Here is a 25,526-nt window from a genome sequence, read left to right on the forward strand (position 1 = left end):
ATGTTTAGGATGGATTTAGGCGAGAAAAGGGTAGTGATAGGAATACCATTCTTGCTATGATTGTTGTTGTTTAGTTGCTAAGAAATGTCTTGCTCTTAGAAACGCTATGGACTGTAGCCCAGCAGGCTTCTCTGTCCAAGGGATTCTCCAGACAAGAATGCTGGAGTGGGTTGCCATTTCCTTCTCCAAGGGATCTTTCCAACCCAGGGATCAAACCTGCATCTCTTGCATTGGCAGGCAGATTCTTTACTACTGAGCCACCTGGGAAGCCCCCCATTATGCTTACAGTTAGTCAAATGTGATCCAATGAGTTGAACCATGCTCTTTCCATGAAAAGGCTCTTGATGAGCAAGTAACTGTTTTTCATAAGGATATAATTAAAATTATACCTATGTCTTTATATTGAATTAGAGCATTAAATGACTTATGAGAATATTGTATTTCATCCTTATAAATTGCAGTGAGTTTAATGTTTATAACTAGGTGCTTGTACTTGTGCCTTGAAAATATGGTGCTAAGTTGATAGGCTATAACTTCTTCTTTTAATACTGTTGCTGGTTTGTTACACTGCCATGAGATGTGAGTGCACAAAGGTAGCACAATATCGGGAGCACTAATTCAAGCCATATAGAACCTCGCAAACTTAGAATTGCTTTTTGATATGTGGGGTTTCTTTTGTAGAGACAAAAAGGAAAAGATACAAATCATGTTTATATTTTCTCTCTATGTCAAATAATCCACTATTTGAAGTTTTCAAACATCGTTTCATTAAATTTTAAGTTAAAGTCGATCCCCACCCCCTGTTTGTTAAGATCTGAAATCACCATAGAATGCATAGTGAATAAGCATGCGCAATAGTAGCCAATTCCATCAAGCCTAATTATATTCATATACAGTCTCATGCCTTATCTATGATTCTTCGGGCTAGATGAAGTTTATATAGAGGAATCGTCTATTGAGTACAGTTTGAATTACTCTTTCAATTTATGTTTCATTCTAAGTCTAGAACTCTGCAAGTGAAGTTTTTGAATACCACAGACATTCAGATGTAAAATACGTGTTTAGAATTTTATCCAGTGTGTGTTAACTTGTACAGGACCATATATATGAATATATAAAAGTATCCAGATATTCTGTCAGCTGATCACAAATGTTTTATTCTTATCTACTTTGTATAAAATGTATAACTCATAGGTGTGGGTAAATTATTCCCAAGCTATGTTTCCTTAACTATAAAATAAAATGCTAGGGATGGACACCAAGAAGAACATTATCAAATAAGTCAGAAATGTGTTTGAAAAATATCTCTTTTTTTTATGCTTTTATTTTTTTTTAATTTTATTTTATTTTTAAACTTTACATAATTGTATTAGTTTTGCCAAATATCAAAATGAATCTGCCACAGGTATACATGTGTTCCCCATCCTGAACCCTCCTCCCTCCTCCCTCCCCATACCATCCCTCTGGGTCATCCCAGTGCACCAGCCCCAAGCATCCAGTATCATGCATCGATCCTGGACTGGCAACTCGTTTCTTACATGATATTTTACACGTTTCAATGTCATTCTCCCAAATCTTCCCACCCTCTCCCTCTCCCACAGAGTCCATAAGACTGCTCTATACATCAGTGTCTCTTTTGCTGTCTCGTACACCGGGTTATTGTTACCATCTTTCTAAATTCCATATATATGCGTTAGTATACTGTATTGGTGTTTTTCCTTCTGGCTTACTTCACTCTGTATAATAGGCTCCAGTTTCATCCACCTCATTAGAACATACAGATGGCTAACAAACACATGAAAAGATGCTCAACATCACTCATTATCAGAGAAATGCAAATCAAAACCACTATGAGGTACCATTTCACACCAGTCAGAATGGCTGCAATCCAAAAGTCTACAAGCAATAAATGCTGGAGAGGGTGTGGAGAAAAGGGAACCCTCTTACACTGTTGGTGGGAATGCAAACTAGTACAGCCACTATGGAGAACAGTGTGGGGATCCCTTAAAAAACTGGAAATAGAACTGCCTTATGATCCAGCAATCCCACTGCTGGGCATACACACTGAGGAAACCAGAAGGGAAAGAGACACGTGTACCCCAATGTTCATCGCAGCACTGTTTATAATAGCCAGGACATGGAAGCAACCTAGATGTCCATCAGCAGATGAATGGATAAGAAAGCTGTGGTACATATACACAATGGAGTATTACTCAGCCATTAAAAAGAATACATTTGAAAAATATCTTGACCCATGTAACCGTCATGACATCTGGCCACATGTCATTGCAGATTTGCTTAATGTAGTATATATAAACCATTCTCTGTTCAGCTGCATGCTTTAAATCCATATTGAAGCTAATCAGTAGTAGATTAAGCTGCCTTCTTTTGAATGTGCCCGAGATTCTACGCTACAAACGGCTTGGAAACTGGACTTGGAACAATGAGGCAGGGCACAAGTTAACTGATTTCTTTTGGTCTTCATTCAGTAGTGGATCCAGAATAGTTAGAGATTAGTTCCAGTTAGCTAAGTAAGGAGAAAATTAAGCATATGGTTGGCTCCCACTGTAGAAACATCTGCACTGCTGAGACAAACTCATAGCTCCACGGATACAGACTCCAGATGAGTAATTTTAGTACCTATGTGTAGGATAAATTTCAATTGATAAATTAACATGTGCATCAAAGTTACTGTTTCCATGTGGTCTAGAATGATTTGTTCTTGCTGAACCATAATGTCACATCTCCAGGTATGTAGGTCTGTTTAGGATTGTGACTATAAAAAGTGGCATACCATCTTTGGCAACCTTTATCTATTCTGAATATAATATTGATGTGATTTCCTTTTTCATGAATTCAGCTATCTTGTGGCTCAAAAGAATAATCTCTGAAAGGGACATGAAATATTACCTTAACCTAGAATATGAGACTTCTCCACAGCATTCCTGATTGTCTCCCACGTTAAATTATGATGTTTTAACTTAGGCTGTTTTGCCTTCGCACTTTTCACCCCAGCAAAACTTTTATCAGATTACCTGGAGAGTTAGGTTTGTAAGAATTAATATCAGATTAGATCAGATCAGTCGATCAGTCGTGTCCTACTCTTTGCGACCCCAAGAATTAATATACCCCCAAATAAAATTAACGGTATTTCACACTGAACACATTAGAATTTGTTATTGACTAAACATTGGTAGAAAGTTTCCTTAGAAAATTTAAACCAAGACCTAGGAAATTTTGGCCTAGTTAAAATAAATCTATAAAATAAAAATTACAGTAAGATAAATATGAGCAGAAAAACTTGACATGAAACCCAAACTGATGAGTGAATCAAATCTTATTGTGAAATGCACATACAATGAAACCAAACCCAGTAAAAATTTTTTAAAAAGTAGAATATAACTATGATGAATAGAAGATAAATCAAGAAATTAAAATTGTTGATTTGAATTAACTCTAGAAAGTAAAATTGCCAGGATCCATCAGTGGTGACGAAACTCATTCAGATATGTTTGCAATCATAAAGAAATGCTTTCATGGCCAAAGCATTAGGGTCACAAGTAATCCATCTATTCACAGAAGGAGGTTCAAGATGGTAGGCTCCAAATATCTTCTACCTTTTTATATACAACAGCATGGTGGAGGAGGCTTCTCTCACCATGCTTTATGCTCAGTAGTGGTCAGTTTTTATTTATTTTTCTCTTTTCTTTTTTCCCTACCTTTGCTTAATTATCTATGTATCTTTTTACATGTTATTTCAAATGAACATCACAGTAGTTGTATGAGCTGAATTTATTGTTATCCCATTTTATAGCCCAAAGAAATGAAACAAGTTACTGGAAGACTCACATGGAATAGGTGGCCCAGACAGGCTAGAAATAAAAAAAAAAAAGTCTAATTCCTACATAAACATTTTTTCATTCTGCCACAGCATAACTGATAAATTCTGATGATTATTTATCTTAAGCAGTCAATCTGTGAAAGACTGTTCTCTGTTACTAAAATTGATGGTTAATATGGCCCATCTTTCTTGAAACTGCTTTTGTTGTTCAGTCACTCAGTCGTGTCCAACTCTTTGCAACCCTGTGGACTGCAGCACGCCACGCTTCCCTGTCCATCACCAACTCCCAGTTTTCTTAAACTCATGTCCATTGAGTCGGTGATGCCATCCAACCATCTCATCCTCTGTTACCCCTTTTCCTGCTGCCCTCCATCTTTCCCAGGATCAGGGTCTTTTCCAGTGAGTCAACTCTGTGCATTATGTGACCAAAGTACTTTTATCTTGGTTTTCTATCAAGAATACAGATATGATTATCTTATTTGGGGATGATTGTGACTCATCTGAAAGATTTATTCTTCATTCTTCATGTTTCTCCTAGGACCCCTGAGGTTCCTCTCCCAGACAGAATCTATCACGGCTTTCATGGGTGACACGGTGTTACTCAAGTGTGAAGTCATTGGGGAGCCGATGCCAACAATACACTGGCAGAAAAACCAGCAAGACCTGACTCCCATCCCTGGCGACTCCCGAGTGGTGGTCTTGCCCTCTGGAGCCTTGCAGATCAGTCGACTTCAACCGGGGGACATTGGGATCTATCGATGCTTAGCCAGGAATCCAGCCAGCTCAAGAACAGGAAATGAAGCAGAAGTCAGAATCTTATCAGGTATTGCAGTGTTCTTTATTCTCTTCAGAATTATATTGTCTAGAGTAGTTTGAATAATTTTTCCTTGAACATGTATTTGGAAGTTGTTTTTAAGTTCTGTATTGCTTATTGGGTTTAGTTTTATATTTTCCCTCTTTTCTAACTGAACCATTAGAAAAGGATATGCCAAAAGCTTTTCTTACCTTTCCATGTCTTGTGGTAGAACTTTCCAGAGAAATGGGTATTTTCGTTATGATTGATTTCATTCACTCACTCATTCCATTAATACTTAACAAGTGCTGCTTTGTGCAAAGTCCATTGCTGAACACTATTATTTTTTTTAAACTTTCCTTTGATAATAGTCTAAGAAGTAGTTACCTTTATCCCTGTTTGCAGAGGATGAAGGTGAGGTTTAGCAAGGTTAAGAGCCTTCCCCAAGGTAATACTGAACATTCATGTGCTCATCCATATATACACTCATTTCTGAGAAGCATTGCACTAAATACTAAGGATCCAGAAATGACTAAGACTGACACAGAGCCTGGATTTTTTGAGTTCTGGACATAGAAGTAGCTACAATCCAGTGTGATTGATATGATAAAGAAAGCTGTTTCTCTCCATCTCTTATCTCCTCCTCTCTTCCCTGCAAAATCCTTAGGACTCTGGCCTCATTTTTCTCTCCTAAATAATCGATGATTGGAATGGACATTTTCTAAGATCCTGTCCAATAGCTGCTACCTTCTTAGGGCTGTGTATTGGGTTGGCCAAAAAGTTTGTTTGGATATTTTGTAACATCCCAAATGAACTTTCTGGCCAGCCCAGTAATATCTACTTTCTCATTTAATTTTATTTCTAGGATTTGCTTAGACTCATTTGTGAGACTCACAAAAACAGCAACACTTAAGTAATTGTGACAGACTCACTGTCAAAGCACTGACTTTGGCTCTGTCTCAACATCCTGGGTGTAATTATTACAAGTCACTTAGCTAAGTAGAGGGTAACATCCATATGTCATTCCAAATGCAAACTGGTAATTCGATTGAAAGTTTCCAAGACTTTAGTAAGGATGTCTCTAAAATCTCTTCTAACTCTTTTGTGGACTCTTTGTCACAGGGATACTGATTAATTGTGTCAATAACCATCAGTGATACTGTGTCCTTCCATTCTCTGGGCAGCGACAGATGCAAATGTAGTGTTTATTCCCAGCACGAGCATGCATTTATTTAGGCAGCCATTAGATACACAAAAATTTTAAATATTTATATTCACATAGCCTAAATAATGTATCTCGGTCAATCAGATGAGAAACCCAGGTAAGCCACGTGGAAAATTGGCAAGAATATGTTTGATTATCTTAATATGACCAAAAAGTCTGTTTTCTAGTGGCATTAAGGGATAAAGTTGGACTAATTAAATATTAAATCTGAAATGGAAACTTTTGAAAGACAGAGACATAATCATCAAATTGCCATTTACATTTATTTGTTCACCTTGTGAAATACATTTGCATTGTAATCCATGGGGATTTATTTAAAACCAAATTTCATATTGTTATCCAGCTAAAGTCAAGAATACATAAGTGTACTTTGGAAGTGTACAGATATTTCTTACCTGGATAAGAACTATTATTTTTAAAAATTATTACATCTAATGAGTATGTTTCTGCAAGTTTTATGAATTCAAATAAAAATTCCACAAAGGAGTTATGAGCTGAGGTACCAAACAGACCCATGCTGTTAGCATACTTGATTAAGCCTGTCTTCTATAGTACTGATCCCATAAAGAATCTGTTGAAGGGCCACATTTGTCCCATTTATCCCCAAGATTGCAAGTTGGTTTAGAGGTCACATCTATTGCAAGTACAAAATTCAGTGAGAGAATGAATAAAAGGATGAAGCTCAATTTCAGCTTCTTTTAGTTGCCATTGTGGTTTTTCTCATTTTTAAAATGATGCCAATGCTTTCTGAATCAATTTCTACTTTCTGCTGCTAAGTAGTCACTTCAGTCGTGTCCGACTCTGTGTGACCCCATAGACGGCAGCCCACCAGGCTCCCCCGTCCCTGGGATTCTCCAGGCAAGAACACTGGAGTGGGTTGCCATTGCCTTCTCCAATGCATGAAAGTGAAAAGTGAAAGTGAAGTCGTTCAGTTGTGTCTGACTCTTTGCGACCCCATGGACTGCAGCCTACTAGGCTCCTCCATCTATGGGATTTTCCAGGCAAGAGTACTGGAGTGGGGTGCCATTGCCTTCTCCTTTCTACTTTCTAGAAGTTCCAATTTGAGGAAGTCATAATTGCATAGATATATTGTCCATTCTCTATACGAATGCACATTTAATAGGGTAACATAAACTCAGTTAAAATAGAAGCCCATTGTATTAGTAACATGACATAGAAGCATTAATGTAACCTGTATTGTTACCACTCTTTAAAAAATAAATTTTTCAACAGTCATTTAAATATTATGTTGATGAATGAATACATCTATTTATGATTTAGTTTTAAATATAAATGCTAATTTGAAGTTTTGCAGCTTGATTCAACACTTGGTTTTTTACCACAACTCAGAGTATTTTCATTTTATGATGTGTATAGAGAGTTATCCATTTCTACAAAGCATATAATTTGATATTCTTATTCCAATTTATTAGAATACATTTCTGGTTGTCACTTCTATGTATCAGGTATTTAATATCACCAAGTAACTAAGATTCATAAAATTCATATTTTAAGAATTAATGAATTGTCTTGAAATACTGTGTTTCAGCAAGCAGTTGAAGTTTATTCACTACACAAATACTTTGTTCAATAAACTTGTGAGTGAATCTTATGTACTTGCCATCACACAGGTTGCTAGGGATACAAAGTTGAAAGATAATGCCCCAAAAAGTATCATCTAGTGGGAGAATCAGACAAAGCAAGTAGACAGTGTTTTGGAAGAAGAAATAGAGTACCATTGAGTTATAGAAGAAACACCAATGTGCCAGTCTTGAAGAAAAAGCAGTAGGTAGGCAAAGAGAAGATTACCCCAGGAGGATCAGCAAAACCAAGAGGAGAGAGAGAAGCTTTTCTATGAGGAACTGCCTTCATTCGGTTTAACTGGGCTGTGAGGCACAGGAAGTGTTGGTGGAAAAGCTGGAGATAAGGGTGATAAACCGCAGGAAGAAGGATGTGGTAGAATGTGCAGCATTAATTCTGGAGAGAATTGATCAAAACTGCTCCTAAAATGATATCAGAAGGGGTTGAGAAGGGCAGCTGGACAGGGGGATATTAATGACAGGTCTCGGAGACTTACCGGATGTAACTTAAGAGGAGGGTATGGCATCATTCGGAGAAGGCAATGGCAACCCACTCCAGTACTCTTGCCTGGAAAATCCCATGGGCAGAGGAGCCTGGTAGGCTGTTGTCTATGGGGTCGCTAAGAGTCAGACACGACTGAGCGACTTCACTTTCACTTTTCACTTCATGCATTGGAGAAGGAAATGGCAACCCACTCCAGTGTTCTTGCCTGGAGAATCCCAGGGACGGGAAGCCTGGTGGGCTTCCGTCTATGGGGTCACACAGAGTCGGACACGACTGAAGCGACTTAGCAGCAGCAGCAGCATGGCATCATTCTCAGTTGAAGCTAGGTAGCAGCACTTTCCCTGATATTAGGGGCAAGGTATTGGCGTTACTGTGGCTCGAATCAGATTACAGGGTTTAAAAAGAAAATTTCCTGTAACATTGTAAATTATCATGGTTCAATGAGTAATTATTTCTTTCATTTAAAGAGAGAAAAAGTAACTCATTTAATCTGATGATTAATGTTTTAAGACAAAAATAAAATTAAGAGGAATTGTACATTTTAAACAGTGAGTTTTGTTCAAGAATTTTTTTTTTGGAAATATTTATAACAAAACACTAAGGAAGAGTTGAAATGGCTTAACATGTCTCATTGTCTATGATGGTGAACACAGGAGAGATTGAAGCAGCCATAATGATTGTCAAGTTCGTTTCATTCAGATTTCATCATGTCTGAGTGCCAAACAGTAGATTGAATTGCTGAATTATAAATCTGCTTTGGGCACTAGGTTGACTAAAATAACTGGCCTCTATACTGGAACTCTGATTTCAGTTTTCTTAATGACCTAATTGAATTGATCAATTGGTTATTCAGTCTGTTGTTCATTCATTTAACTATAATTAGATGACTCTAGGTCCCATATAGACGTGAACTAAATATCTGTATAATTAGAGACATTGGCTTTTAATGGAATAAATTGGACTAAAATGTACTTTGAGTGATTTTTCTCTATAATATTTGTTTTTATCAGAATAAATTTTAATACAAACCATTCCAAAAGGCATATTACTTAGAAGGAAAACCATGCTTGGGTGGGGGGGGGGGGGAGTTTAAAAGAGTTTCAGGATTTGCTCATCAAGAAAAATTTATTATTAACTGATAGGTGCATTAAAATTTGTAGTTTGATTAAACGTTACCTATATTTCAAAGTTGTTTACGCTTTGCTACCATTTAGCTATATAATTTCTACAAAAGAATGGTCTGTAGAGGAAATAAAAGAAGCCATGTTCTTTGTTTTGAGATTTACAATCGAACCAGTTAATTCATGTAGCCATATGACTAACATAACACAAGGAATGGTAAATTCAGGTAAGCCTCTCTAGTTTCAAATCAATACAGACAAGGAATACATCAGTTGTAGGTGGAAAATTTGCAGGGTCTTTATAGAGATGATTACTGTTCTTGATCATCAGGAAGTAACCCTTTGTAGAATGATAATAGCAGATGATAAATCTGGAGTTAGAAGCTGAACCCACGTTATGAAGAACCTTGAATCCCATGTCTAGGAAGTTAGACTTGGTACTATTCACTTTGTTGGTGATTGGGAATGCTCAAAGGTTTTTGAGGAATGAATTTCAAGGCAGAAACACACACTCAGGAAAACAAACATGGAAGTGAAGAACACATCACATTAACGTATTACCTGATAGTTTGGGATTGTACTTAACGTTTTTTCCTGTGTTGAAGGATTTTCCCATTGTTTGCTCTCTTTTTTTAGGCTGCCTTTGAATAAAACTATTCCCTAAGCCATGCTATAAACAGGGTAAAATAATTTCTTATGCTTCTCTTTTATATGTGCTTAGAAAAGAGCAATGTTATATTCAGCCCTGTTTACAATAGCTAGGACATGGAAGCAACCTAGATGTCCATGGGCAGACGAATGGATAAGAAAGTCGTGGTACATATACATAATGGAGTATTACTCAGCTATTAAAAAGAACACATTTGAATCAGTTCTAATGAGGTGGATGAAATCAGAGCCTATTATACAGAGTGAAGTAAGTCAGAAAGAAAAACACCAATATAGTATATTAATGCATATATATATATAATTTAGAAAGATGGTAATGTCTTTAGACATTAGGGTCTTTAGAAAGACTCTATACACGAGACAGCAAAAGAGACAGATATAAAGAACAGACTTCTGAGCTCTTGGGAGAAGGCAAGGTTGGGATGACTTGAGAGAATAGTATTGAAACGTGTATATTACCATGTGTCAGAAAGATCAGCTGTCCAAGTTTGATGCATGAAACAGGGTGCTCAGGGCTGGTGCACTGGGACAACCCAGAGGGATGAGATGGGGAGGGAGGTAGGAGGGGGTTCAGGGTGGGGAACACAGGTACACCCATGGCTGATTCATGTCAATAGGCAAAAAACACCACAATATTGTAAAGTAATTAGTCTCCAATTAGATAAATTTAAAAAGAGAGCAGAATAGAAGACCATAGTATTTTCTAACCGTGTGACCTTTGTGTTTCCTAACTGTTATACCAGATATAATCCAGATTACATGAAGGGCTCAGCATATGGGATATCATATATATTTCAGTGGATTAGGTTCACATTGAATTACTACTGATTAATCAATGAATATTTAAAATTCCCAGTTTGAACTATTATTATAATAAAAGTTGTAAAACAAGCAGGGAACCTGACATGAAAGTACAAGCCTCTGTCTCCCCACTTGCTGGCTGTGCAATTAGAGCAAATTGCTTAATCTAAGTCTGCATTTATTAACCTTCCTAAATGCAGAAAGTAACATCATACATTTCATAGGGTGGTTATGAAGCTTCAATTTTATTGACCAAGTGCAATGCCTGGAATTACCAAACCTTTAGTAACTATCATTACTTTGGCATCCTAGAAATTCCAACTTTAAAGATTTTGGTTCTCATGTCAAGATTATCTTTCTGACAATAATTTACTTGACTTTGATTCTGGATATCTGAACATTCATTTACCTACTGGTAGTTAATTGCACATGGTTTGTGCTACTTATCCACAGTAGTCTCTTTCTGCATTTCCTTTACACATCTATTAGAAGTCAGAGTATCCCATACCTAGTTCCTCTCTAGTAACTCATTGATATCTGATTTGAATCCTTACCTGTCCATCAACATAATTTCTTTGGCTATATGAGATATCACAAAAGGCACTGACTTAGCAAAAAGGTTTAGCAGATGGATAAGACTTCTTAGTATGTGTTCTTTATTAGTTATTACCAATTAGTTCAATCCTCTAAAATTCTTATTTTCTTTATCTGTTAAGAGGTTGCAGTAGATCAGCCTTTCCAAATCTTCTCTCTACCAGGAATCATTTTTATTATTATATGCACATTCATCCCCAACTCTGCCTTAATGGTTGTAATGTTTAAGAGTAGAAATTTTCTAGACAAATTCTAATGATTAAAAACTTTAACGCCAATGCTAAAACATAACAAGTACAGGCCAAAAAACAATCTCATAAAATAGGATATTGTTCTACTAGACTGACTTTAAAAGCAAGTTTTAAGTCAGTTTATTTTTGCATAGAAACCTGACTGAAAGAAAATCTGATACTTTTTATTGTGTACTGCCCATTTAGTGAATAAAGTTCATGACATGATTTGCCTCCAACCCCAGATGATAAGTTTATCCTGCCCTTTTGGAGAGCCTGAGCTGGGAAGAGCACAGAAACCAGTGGACAATCATGTTATATTATATTAGTTAGTTATTCATATATTAGTTATTAGATCTTGAAACCAATGCAGGATAACAAAGATAACCAGTTTCACAGAGTTGATGAAATCCCATTCAGATGCAACAAAGTCTCAAATATTTGTAAGTTGAAGCTGACTTACTATTGGATATGGCATCTGGTCCCATCACTTCATGGGAAATAGATGGGGAAACAGTGGAAATAGTGTCAGACTTTATTTTTCTGGGCTCCAAAATCACTGCAGATGGTGACTGCAGTCATGAAATTAAAAGACACTTACTCCTTGGAAGGAAAGTGATGACCAACCTAGATAGCATGTTAAAAAGCAGAGACATTACTTTGCCAACAAAGGTCCGTCTAGTCAAGGCTATGGTTTTTCCTGTGGTCATGTATGGATGTGAGAGTTGGACTGTGAAGAAGGCTGAGTGCCGAAGAATTGATGCTTTTGAACTGTGGTGTTGGAGAAGACTCTTGAGAGTCCCTTGGACTGCAAGGAGATCCAACCAGTCCATTCTGAAGGAGATCAGCCCTGGGATTTCTTTGGAGGAAATGATGCTAAAGCTGAAACTCCAGTACTTTGGCCACCTCATACGAAGAGTTGACTCATTGGAAAAGACTCTGATGCTGGGAGGGATTGGGGGCAGGAGGAGAAGGGGACGACAGAGGATGAGATGGCTGGATGGCATCACTGACTCGATGGACGTGAGTCTAGGTGAACTCCGGGAGCTGGTGATGGACAGGGAGGCCTGGCGTGCTGCGATTCATGGGGTCACAAAGAGTCGGACATGACTGAGCAACTGATCTGATCTGATCTGATCTGATGTAAGACCATGAGTAGATAATATCCATTTGGTTTTTGAATTTGTTAATAAGTACCTGGGGTAATCAACAAGGTCCAGGTTGAAAGTACTTGGAATACTGGCGGGGTGGGGGGTGGGGCGGTCTATGACATTTTTCTTACTGTTTCATCCTAATGTCACTAGTGATTTTTTCTTCACAAAATCCACTAGTTTTTCTGTGTTTATTGATTATGTATTCTAATCTTAACTTTCATTCCCTGAAAGGTTATTGTTTCACATAAGGTTAAAAGCAAAAATGATGTGCTTGAGAGTGTTTGAATATTCATTTCTTGAGAAGGAGAGAGCTTGTCTTTTCCTAAGGGTCTACTGGGCTGGCATATGGTCAGCTCTGCATTTAGTAGGAATATGACACTTAGCAGCTCTGGATCAGGTAGTCTTCCCTAACTCATACATAAACAAGAGGCTTTCTCTAAGGATGTTTGGAAGCAAAACATAGCCTCTAAGTACAGATGTCACAAAGAATTGACAAAACTGGTAGCCTGTCTAGTTCAGTCCTATTAGAAAGACATTCTTTAGTTAAGAGTATAACTTTGCTGATTCAACATTGGCCAAATAGGAAATATTTCAAATACTTTTGGTTGGTTCTTTATAAGAAAAAAAAAAAGTTAGAATAACAAATTACTTTTCTGCAAAGTTTTAAGTGCTGCATTATGCATTTATATAAATTATGAAGATTTCTGGGTTCCCTAAACTAACTTTGACACATCATAATGGCAACATTTGTTTTCTGCGATTCTACTGTCAGCTGTAAAATTAAAAAAAAAAAAAATCACTCTATAAAAGAAAAATCACTTCCTTCAGATCTGCTATAGAATGAAACTGATAGACTCAGATTTTGCCTGTGAGACAGAAGGGCTATATCCACATGCCAATGACAAGAATAGACATTCCCTCTCTTCTCCCAAGCTCCAACTACAAATAGAAATATGTGTGTGTACATGGAGAAGAAAAGAGGAAATATGAACAGATGTAGGAGTATTTACAGAGAGAGGATGCCATTTTTAGTAATGAATTGGTGTATAAATGAGGAAGGAAACGAACAGAATCCTAGAGCTTCTAAGAAATGGCTCCCTTTTTCCTCTCTGTTCAAAGCTCCTTGGCTTTCTGCCTGATGGAGTTGTTGTTTTTTCTTTTATGGGGGGTGCTCCAAGATTGGAGTCTCTGTTTCCCCCAGTCCTGTGGAAATCTTGTAATCAAATCCAGATGGGCTTCAAGGTCATTTTCCCTGAAGATTCCCAGGCCCTTTGTCAGGTCCTCAGATTGGGAAGCCTGACGTGGGGTTCCAAACCTTCACAGCAGTGGGAGAACTTTTTTGGTCTTCTTGTCCTTGAGTTTGTGGGTCACCCACCTGACGGGTATGGGGTTTGATTTTGTCGTGAGTGTGCTTTTCCTGCCATCTTGCTGCAGGTGCTTCTTGGCCTTTGGACTTGGGATATCTTTTTTGGTGGTTTCCATCATTCTCCTGAAGTTGGTTGTTCAACAACTAGTTGTGATTTTGGTGCTGTCACAAGAGGAGATGAGCGTACATCTTTCTCCTCCACCATCTTGAACCAGAAGCTGATTTTTTTTTTTTAATAAATTAGTTTTGATTCCTGTGATCCATGTGAATTAGGCTGATTTTTAATAATAGACATGCTAAATACAGAGTTCAGTTCAGTTCAGTCGCTCAGTCGTGTCTGACTCTTTGCGACCCCATGAATCGCAGCACGCCAGGCCTCCCTGTCCATCACCAACTCCAAGAGTTCACTGAGACTCACGTCCATCGAGTCAGTGATGCCATCCAGCCATCTCATCCTCTGTCGTCCCCTTCTCCTCCTGCCCCCAATCCCTCCCAGCATCAGAGTCTTTTCCAATGAGTCAGCTCTTCGCAATAGGTGGCCAAAGTATTGGAGCTTCAGCTTCAGCATCAGTCCTTCCAATGAACACCCAGGGCTGATCTCCTTCAGAATGGACTGGTTGGATCTCCTTGCAGTCCAAGGGACTCTCAAGAGTCTTCTCCAACACCACAGTTCAAAAGCATCAATTCTTCGGTGCTCAGCCTTCTTCACAGTCCAACTCTCACATCCATCCATGACCACAGGAAAAACCATAGAGAGGTAGGAGGAGTTTAGTGGACTTTTTGGCTCAAAGCACATATTAGGGCAGTACTTGCCACATGGCTCAGTGGTAAAGAATCCACCTGCCAATGCAGGAGACACAGGTTCAATCCCTGGGTCAGGAAGATCCCCTGGATGAGGGCATGGCAACCCACTGGTACTCTTGCCTGGAAAATCCCATGGACAGAGGAGTCTGGCAGGCTACAGTCCATGAGGTCTCGAAGAGTTGGAGCTGACTAAGTGATCACAAATGCACACACGTTTTAGGGCGCTTACTTACGTTTGAAAACGCATAGTGGCTGCTAAATTTCCTGAAACAGAACTATTTGGGGGATGGCTAAGGAGCCAGCAGGTGGACAGTAGGTGAGCTTGAAACTGAGGATATAGACACAGGAAACTAGCTCTGTGAAGTTAAATCAATTTGTAACTCTAATGCCTGGGAAGAAATCAAAGCGAATATCCTATCATAGCCTGCAGTGCCCTTTTATTTCCAGCTGGAAAAGTGTTTTACATTCCAGTGAAGCAGGAATTTAATAAGGAAAACAAGAGTATACAATGGTGGGAGGGGGAGGTTTTACATTCAGAAAGCATAACAATTAAAAGCAAGGAGTAGTTATTCTGAGGAAGACAGTCATTAAGTTGTAAAAGCTGGTTTTTTTTCTTGCTGACAGATGCCAACAGTCCATCATTAAATTTCTCTCTGCCTCAGTTATTGTTTAGATTCTGCCGTGTAAGCTTAGTGTCAATATTCCTGAAGAGTAGTTTAGGAAAATGGCCTCATTAGGAAAAATAAATAAATCATTGTCGTTACAGGGTAAGGATGCTTTCCAGTTTGCCCTGGGTAGTCCTGGTCATACCCGATGTCCTAGAATAATTATAGAGTCACCTTTCATTCTGAAACTTATCCCAGGTTGCATAATTTATATATTCAACCTGGTCATGGATCATGAAGGAACACAAAATTATGTGACCCCAAGGCATTTGGGAAAACCTGTGAATGCAGAGAGTCAAACCTAGCTTCTAGCTGGCCAAACGGATTCAATAAATTTGGCCAGTATAAGGGCTAATAGAAGCCTGTGTAGAAACCTGTTTTGTTTTGGGAAATACTTTAAATGGGAAATACTCTCCTCATTTTCACTAGCGCACTTTCTCCGTGTCTTTTTAGGGCATGTGCTCTGAAGATAGTTGAGTTCTTCTTTCTGAATATGTGAAGTGTAAGTTAAATATGTCAGGTTATATGTTTCAAGATGCTTTTTAACCTACAATAGCAAAGACAGTGATAGGAAGACAGTGATAGGAGATTATTAAGTTTTGCATTCTTCCTTAACTGATGGTTGATGATGGATGGGGAAGAAGGGGAGGAGGAAAGGGGTATATTTAACCTGTTCCTACTTCTGCCTGAAAGATGCAAAATTATCCCCATGTTGAAAGGAAATGGGCTTCTTGAACATCTAAGAAAACTGGGTGATTTATTCGGACTGTAGCTTTGTCAGTTCTTCAAAGTATGGTCTGTGAATCCCTGGCGTTTCTCAAGATACGGTCAGAAGATCTTTAAGGTCTAACCTTTTTTAATAATAATCCTAATATTTTGGGGGGTTATTTTTTTATTTTAGTGACTGAGAATGTCTTTGAAGTAGTAAAAATTATGAATTTTATTAATTTTTAATTCTTAAACGCATACCTTTTTAATATTCTGGATGTCAAGATGGGAAATGTACTCAAGATTATCAAAGTACACAGTTTTCTTTGAGGAGTAAACACTTACGTAATCATTAGAGATTCAAGATGAATTAGCTACTTTTTTTTTTTCAGAACATCATTTTTACTTTTTTGAAAGGACAATCAACAGGAAAACTGTAGCTATTCAAATTTGAGTACTAGTTAGACATTTTCTCAAAAATGAGCGAAGTGAGTCAGTCAGTGCGAGGAAAATAGCATTTGCTGCCAACTATGAAATTCAAGCTTTTAAGTTAAAATTAGAAATTTGGAAATCTTGTATCTGCCACTGAGATCTTGACAGCTTTGCAACGTTAAAAGACCTTTCTAATGGGATTGGTTGTGATACTAACAAATGAGATTTTGTGATACTGTATAATGAAATGTGTCAACATTTGGAAGATCTGTCTAATTCACAGTACCATTCCAAATGACCATTGATTGATGTGACAGAATCAAGCATGGGCAAAAATATGTTCAAAATGCAAGGTAGACTGATGGATTTTTGTATAACATAGCACAGAATTTTTATTGATATGATGTCAGATTTCACATTACAACTTTCAGGAAACTATTTATTGAGTTTTTTGCTGTCTTAAAGGATAAAAGCTGCAATTCTCTGAAAAGGCTGTTAAAAATACACCTCCCTTTTCCAACCACACATCTATTTGAGGTCATATTATTGGCATGTAACTCAGCCAAATCTACATATCAGAACAAAGTAAATGCAGAAAGTAACAGAATAATCTAGTCATTTTCCTTTAAGCCACTCATTACACATGTACAGAAATATAAAGTACTACCACTCTTCTCAATTTTACTTTAGAGAGGTTTTTTTTTTTTTTTTTAAATATACTGCTTCTGGTGAGATTTGAATAAATAGTTAACAAATATTTTCATCTGTTTTGATTTTTAATATTGTAACTGTTTAGAGCTATAACCTCTGTAAACAGAAGCTCTTCGGTTGCCTCCATAATTTGTAAGAATGCAAATGGTTCCTGAGACCAGAGAGTTTGAGATCCATTGTTTACATTATTATTCATTTTCCTGGGTTGTATCTACAATCCTCCTTAACTCAGATACTAGGTTAAGACAAAGTAGGCCAATTTTTTCTTTTTAAAAAGTTATAAAGAAAGGAACAAAGGGAGGGAGGAGGAAGGAAAAAAGGAAGAAAAGCCTAAGTCAAAGCAGCATGTTGCCATAAGGTGTTGCTACAATTTAATGCAATCCCTGTGTGTCAAAGATCTGTATCACTGTAATGACTGTTCTCTCTCTCTTTCTGTGCCACCCTGTTGGTCTCTGAGGAGGATTAGCTGTACCTCCACCAGCATGACAATGAGATCAGATCAGAGAATCAGGCTAACATTTGCCTCCCAACAGGAAAAGAGATAAACTGGATTTTAGTTCAGGCAAATTGTGACTGCTTACAATCCATTTAGAAAACACAGTTGTGACATGTGTGCACTCCCTTCCATGGGTATCATATGCAAAAGGTCTGCTTTTGAATTTTTTAATATAAAAATTTACATTAAGAGAAAAATCAGTGTTTTTTTCTGATTTGATTGAAAGCTATTGTGAAATATGTTTTCTCTAATTCACCCTTGCATTTCCCTCCTATTCTTAAATTTAAAACGTATTACACGTACATGAAATTACGTGAAACATATGTCAGTTTGAAGAATAAAAACAGAATGATCATTTGTGTACATATCACCGGTTTACGAAATAGAATGTTCCAGACTGGTATTATATGCCATTTCCTTGTGAAATCATGTTTTTTTAATCTACTAGATTTTTTTCATATTCCATTAGCTGAATAACTCCATTTGGGTCTGAATAATCTATACCCACGTAGCAAGGACAAAAATAATTTTATGAATAATTACTAATTCCATCATAGCTCAATTAAAATCTATTTAGTCAACAAAAGTCATGACCTAGAATTTTAAGTTCACTCTGCTCAGGGCTTTCTCATCTATATCATTATTGAGCCTGGAAGGAGGATTTTCATTTTCTCTTAAATATTTGCTTTGTGCTTTAGTCATTAGCTTTTATAATTTCTTTGTTCCTCATGTAATTTTCAACCACTTTGCAACACCAGAGTTTCAAATAACTCCTTACTCTAAAAAAAATTGTTCTTAATAAAAAAAAAATTTTAGAACTCAGAAAAATCCAAAGATGGAAAGAATAACCACCCACAGTTTTATCTCACAAAGATGACCTTGGAAACTGGATCTCCTTTCTTCCTACTTTAAAACTTAAATACATTTTCTTGATGTTCTAAAAAAATAATAATTTAAAGGAAAAAAACAAGGGGTACAAAGGCAGTGGCACCCCACTCCAGTACTCTTGCCTGGAAAATCCCATGGACGGAGGAGCCTGGTGGGCTGCAGTCCAGGGGGTCGCTAAGAGTCGGACACGACTGAGCGACTTCACTTTCACTTTTCACTTTCCTGCATTGGAGAAGGAAATGGCAACCCACTCCAGTGTTCTTGCCTGGAGAATCCCAGGAACGGGGGAGCCTGGTGGGCTGCTGTCTATGGGGTCACACAGAGTCGGACACGACTGAAGTGACTTAGCAGCAGCAGCGGCAAGTTTAAACATGTCTCTTTAAATAGCCAGAATCACCCTAATACTGAAAACAAAACAAATAAAAACCGGAAAACAAAAGTCAAAATAAAAACAGTAACCACTCAAAAGGTTACTTGATATTTCAAATTGCTGAGTTTTTGTTTTGTTTTCATGTGTGTGTTTTAGTTATCTACTGCTATATAACAAACCACTCCAAAATGTAGTAACTTCCATTATCATGTCTTATAATTCTGGGGTTTCAGCTGTTCCTCTGCTCATTTCACTTTGATTCACTCAGACACCTTTGACCAAGGTGGAAGGTTTAAGATGGCCTCATTCACATGTCTCTTAGCCGGTATTGGTGTTGGCTGGAAAACTCAGTATTTCTCTGCGTGCCTTCTCATCTTCCAGTTGGAAAGACCAGTATAGTTGTTCAGAAAGAGCCATAGCAGAAACTTGTGAGGCCCCCTGAGGCCTTGTGTTCAGAGCTCATCAATTTAATTCCCAACACAGTCAAATAGTCAAAGCAAGATATAGGGTCACGCCAGATTTAAACCATAGCAAATGTACCCTCAACTGTGGACTGGAGGAGCTTAAACAGTTTGTGATCATATTTAATCTATCACAATGTTGTGAGACATATGAGCTATTTACTATTAAAGACCATTTCTGTTTTAGCTTTGAGGAGTACTTCCGTAATCTTAGAATTTATCAGATTCAGTAATTACAGGGAAACATCTTTGGGGAAAGGAAACCAAATTTCTCTGCTAAAGACTGACATTTCCATATGTATGAAGGGTAACACATACGACACATATGAGATTGTCATATGTGACACGTTGTCATATGTAACAGATCATCATATGTGACACATTGTCACATATAAGGGTTACACTATAACACATGAGGTTGGAGTAATTTAGAACGTATTTGTTGTTGTTTGGTTACTAAGTCATGCCCGACTCTCTTGTGACCCCATGGACTGTAGCCCACCCGGCTCCTCTGTCCATGGGATTCTCCAGGCAAGAACACTGGAGTGGGCTGCCATTTCCTACTCCAGGGGATCTTCTCAACCCAGGGATCGAACCTGTGTCTTTTGAATTGCAAGTGGATTTTTCCACTGAGCCACCAGGGAAGCCTAGAATATATGTGCTCCACCTAAAAATAGCAGATGGTGATTTTGTGGCACTGAGCCCAGTGATGCCAATATTTTAAGATAAAGTCAAAAATCTCATTTTTATGGCCAAGGAGGATTCCTACCGTTTTCTGTTCGTGCCCATCCTCTTCCATTCATCTGTTGTTGGACATTTAGTTTGTTTCCATATCTTAGCCATTGTGAATGGGGCTGCTGTGACATGGGACGGCACACATCTTTTTGAATTATAGTTTTGTCTGGATATATGCCCAGGAGTGGGATTGCTGGATCATATAACAAGTCTGTTTTTCGTTTTTTTTCAGAAACCTTCCTACTGTTTTCCATAGTGGGTATACAAATTTACATTCTCACCAACAATGTAGGAGAGTTCCCTTTTCTCCACATCAGGGGTTTTATTTTTAAGCAACATGGTCCTTCAAAACATTTTCATTTGATTTGAAAATTCACTTTCAAGCAGGATTATTAAACAAACCACCAGCAATTTTGAAAAACAATTGCGACATTTTATCCAGAATATTGGTTTAATAAAGATTAACACATTTTGAAAATTCTTTCAATATTTTCATTGTGAAGAGTATTTATTTTTGTTGCTGTATCAAGCAGAAACACATGTGAGAAGACTGAGAAAGTGTGAATTTCTCTTTCTTCACGCAAAGACTATTTTAGATGACAATTACTCTCCCAGCTATTAACAAGGGAGTTGGTGTTCTTTTATTCATCTGCGATCAGCTCATGTGGAGTTGGGTCCAGTCAAGGGAAAGTAACAGCAATGTTGACATGTGTCGCAGACCTTTTCCCACCTCACTTCTTCCTGATCACCGGCGGCCTGCAGTGTGTGTGCGCATGCTCAGCTGTGTCTCTTTGCAACCCCATGAACTGTCGCCCGCCAGGCTCCTCTGTCCGTGGGATTATCCCAGCAGGAATACTGGTCTGGGTTGCCATTTCCTCCTCTAGGGGATCTTCTCAACTCAGGGATCAAACCCGAGTCTCTTGTCACTCGTGCGTTGGCAAGAGGATTCTTTACCACTTAGCCACCTGGGAATCCATGGCCCTCAGTACAACCTATTTAAATCTAACATCCTTTGACATTTCCTTGTCACCCCAATCCTGGTTTTGAAGATGTCATTGCCTCATTTTCTTTGCTTCAACATTTTGCTTTGGGTTGGCAAAATGAAAGATTATATGCTAATTCTATTTAATTCATTAATTTGTAAACAGCCACAGTTAAGCCTTCATAGAGAAATGTGGGTTTTAATGGAGACCTGGAAATACAGTTTTTCATCTTAAAGAAATAGAAATTTACTCAACGGGTCAGATCAGAGGACATTACATGGCTGGGAAGATTTCCTCCAAGTCCACCTTCTGGTAATAATGCGGTTGGTGTGTCCCAGGTGTTAGGAGGGGAATTTATTTGGTAGGTGAAAGAGGAGCTTGTAACTCTCACAGAGCTCTTTCATAACAGTCTTGAACCTTGTGCTTAGGACTTTATATATATATATATGATTATTTCACTTGGTATATCATCTTAGCAATTTTTGGATCAAATGAGTCTGAGTAGAATGAGTCTTTAGGTTGAAAAAGGAGTGCACATATCCAGTGGAGTATTGCTCAGCCATAAAAAGAAATATTTAGACATTAGTGGAGATGTTAGTTGACCTAGAGTCTTTCATACAGAGTGATATAAGCCTGAAAGAGAAAAACAAATATTGTCTATTAACCCATATATGTGGAATCTAGAGAAGTCATGCAGTTGAACCTATTTGCAGGGCAGAGGTAGAGAATGGACAGCGGCCGTAGGGTGGGCGATGAACTGGGAGGTTGGAATCGACATGTGTGCACTGCCATTGCAAAACAGCCAGTGGCAACCTGCTGTCACCAAGAGCAGGGAGCTCAGCTCAGTGCCCTGTGGTCTTAAAAGGGTTCGGTGGTGGGGGGGGGGGGTTGGTTCATGAGGGAGGGGATATATGTATACATACAGCTGGATCAATTCACACAGCAGGAACAGACATAACCTTGTAAAACAATGATACCTCAGTAAAAAAAGACACCATTTCAGTTGCCTGCTGGTAGCCATGAATAATGTCCTATAGACAGAGCAACAGGAGGGTGGGTGGTAAAGGAGTATGCTCCTCACTTGTCCAAAATCTCAGCCCTAGCGACAAACACATTCTTTGCAAAGTTGTTAGGAATAAACAGAAGGGTTAGAAACAGCTAAACTTATTGTTATAACAACAAACAAACCAACTTTAGTGTAACTTTGGTCTTGAAGACAACAGATATTTCTCAGTATCTTCTATGGTACTTGTTTAACAAAGTTCTAATGAGAAAAGGAAAGATATAAGCATCTGAATGCAGAGTTCCAAAGAATAGCAAGAAGAGATAAGAAAGCCTTCCTCAGCGATCAATGCAAAGAAATAGAGGAAAACAACAGAATGGGAAAGACTAGAGATCTCTTCAAGAAAATTAGAGACACCAAGGGAACATTTCATGCAAAGATGGGCTCGATAAAGGACAGAAATGGTATGGACCTAACAGAAGCAGAAGATATTAAGAAGAGGTGGCAAGAATACACAGAACTGTACAAAAAAGATCTTCATGACCCAGATAATCATGATGGTGTGATCACTGACCTAGAGCCAGACATCCTGGAATGTGAAGTCAAGTGGGCCTTAGAAAGCATCACTACGAAAAAAGCTAGTGGAGGTGATGGAATTCCAGTTGAGCTACTCCAAATCCTGAAAGATGATGCTGTGAAAGTGCTGCACTCAATATGCCAGCAAATTTGGAAAACTCAGCAGCGGCCACAGGACTGGAAAAGGTCAGTTTTCATTCCAATCCCAAAGAAAGGCAATGCCAAGGAATGCTCAAACTACTGCACAATTGCACTCATCTCACACGCTAGTAAAGTCATGCTCAAAATTCTCCAAGCCACGCTTCAGCAGTACGTGAACCGTGAACTCCCAGATGTTCAAGCTGGTTTTAGAAAAGGCAGAGGAACCAGAGATCAAATTGCCAACATCTGCTGGATCATGGAAAAAGGAAGAGAGTTCCAGAAAAACATCTATTTCTGCTTTATTGACTATGCCAAAGCCTTTGACTGCGTGGATCACATTAAACTGTGGAAAATTCTGAAAGAGATGGGAATACCAGACCACCTGACCTGCCTCTTGAGAAACCTATGTTCAGATCAGGAAGCAACAGTTAAAATTGAACATGGAACAACAGACTGGTTCCAAATAGGAAAAGGAGTTCGTCAAGGCTGCATATTGTCACCCTACTTATTTAACTTATATGCAGAGTACATCATGAGAAACGCTGGACTGGAAGAAGCACAAGCTGGAATCAAGATTGCTGGGAGAAATATCAATCACCTCAGATATGCAGATGACACCACCCTTATGGCAGAAAGTGAAGAGGAACTCAAAAGCCTCTTGATGAAGGTGAAAGAGGAGAGTGAAAAAGTTGGCTTAAAGCTCTACGTTCAGAAAACGAAGATCATGGCATCCGGTCCCATCACTTCATGGGAAATAGATGGGGAAACAGTGGAAACAGTGTCAGACTTTTTTGGGGGGGCTCTAAAATCACCGAAGATGGTGTTTGCAGCCATGAAATTGAAAGACGCTTACTCCTTGGAAGGAAAGTGATGACCAACCTAGATAGCATACTGAAAAGCAGAGACATTACTTTGCCAACAAAGATCCATCTAGTCAAGGCTATGGTTTTTCCAGTGGTCATGTATGGATGTGAGAGTTGGACTGTGAAAAAAGCTGAACGCCGAAGAATTGATGCTTTTGAACTGTGGTGTTGGAGAAGACTCTTGAGAGTCCCTTGGACTGCAAGGAGATCCAACCAGTCCATTCTGAAGGAGATCAGCCCTGGGTGTTCTTTGGAAGGAATGATGCTAAAGCTGAAACTCCAGTACTTTGGCCACCTCATTCGAAGAGTTGACTCATGGGAAAAAACTCGACTCATTGGAAAAGACTCTGATGCTGGGAAGGATTGGGGGCAAGAGGAGAAGGGGACGATAGAGGATGAGATGGCTGGATGGCATCATCGACTCGATGGACGTGAGTTTGAGTGAACTCTGGGAGTTGGTGATGGACAGGGAGGCCTGGCGTGCTGCGATTCATGGTGTCACAAAGAGTCAGACACGACTGAGCAACTGAACTGAACTGAACGTATTATTTTTAATCTTATATCCCAAGCCACAGGAGCAATAAACAAAGCAGATCGAAGTGGAATAGACATTTTTTTGTTGTTATTAAGTCACTAAGTTGTATCTGACTCTTTTGCAACCCTATGTACTGTAACCCTCCAAGCTCCTTCTGTCCATGGAGTTTTCTAGGCAAGAATACTGGAATGGGTTGCCATTTCCTTCTTCAGCAGATCTTTCCAGCCCAGGGATCGAACCCATGTCTCCTGCATTGGCAGGTGGATTCTTTACCACTGAACTACCAGGGAAGCCTGGAATAGATATTCGTGGCAGGCAAATTGAAAACAGCAAAGAGCTTCGGGTGATGATGCTTAGGAAAGTTATTGATACTGTCGTGTTCTTTAATGACAATCAGTCAACAGGACCTGTAGCCTGCATGAGTGACTTGTAGTCTCAAGCTTTTTCCCTTTGCCTTTACCATGGTGTTATCAGCAGCCAAGAATATTTTAATATCATAATCTTAGAAAATAGACATGGAAAAACACTTCTAGGAGTCTATTTTATAAGTTTCATTAGCATCTTTCCATTTTTCTTTCCTTCCTCTTCATCACAGAATTTTGTTAAAGAAAAAAAAAATGGTTCCAGCTATATCATTTTTCTTTTCAATATCATAACAGATGTGATCTTGTGTTTTCTTCCATAGATCCGGGACTGCACAGGCAGCTGTATTTTCTGCAAAGGCCATCAAATGTAGTAGCCATTGAAGGAAAGGATGCTATCTTGGAGTGCTGTGTTTCTGGCTATCCTCCCCCAAGTTTTACTTGGCTACGAGGAGAGGAAGTCATCCAACTCAGGTATGATAAATGCAGGACTTTCATGAAGTATGTGCTCCTGTTTCACTTTCTCTAATTTGATATAAGTATCTATTAATACTAGGGGTTCAGATGATAATAGAATAGTCTTTTCACATTCTTGGCATTAAAACATGAAAGACATTTTTTATTGTTTAGTTGCTAAGTCACATTCTACTCTTTGTGACCCCATGGACTGTAGCCTGCCAGGCTCCTCTGTCCATGGGATTTTCCAGCAAGAATACTGGAGTTGCCAACTCATCCTCCAGAGGATCTTCCCAATCCAGGGATTGAACCCTACCTTTCCCACATTGACAGGCGGATTCTTCACTACTGTACCACCACCTGGGTAGAGTGAAAATCCATGAGATCAATTATAAAAGGAAATTTAGAAAGCCAGGGTTGCCCTTGAGATAGTCCTACCCATAGAGCCTTCAGAGAAG

General features: G+C 38.5%; 1 protein-coding gene across 3 annotated transcripts in view; it reads left to right on the top strand.

The window, feature by feature from the left end:
* The window catches only part of DCC (DCC netrin 1 receptor), a 1,303,205-nt gene that overhangs the window by 579,001 nt on the left and 698,678 nt on the right, over window positions 1-25,526 (top strand). For all 3 annotated transcript variants that reach the window (XM_027525589.1, XM_027525591.1, XM_027525590.1), the window contains exons 3-4: window positions 4,380-4,664; window positions 24,936-25,086. In XM_027525589.1, coding sequence (XP_027381390.1) covers window positions 4,380-4,664; window positions 24,936-25,086 — 436 coding nt within the window. The remainder of the gene's footprint in view (window positions 1-4,379; window positions 4,665-24,935; window positions 25,087-25,526) is intronic.

Source organism: Bos indicus x Bos taurus, chromosome 24 (assembly GCF_003369695.1).
Source record: "Bos indicus x Bos taurus breed Angus x Brahman F1 hybrid chromosome 24, Bos_hybrid_MaternalHap_v2.0, whole genome shotgun sequence".
Taxonomy (NCBI): domain Eukaryota; kingdom Metazoa; phylum Chordata; class Mammalia; order Artiodactyla; family Bovidae; genus Bos; species Bos indicus x Bos taurus.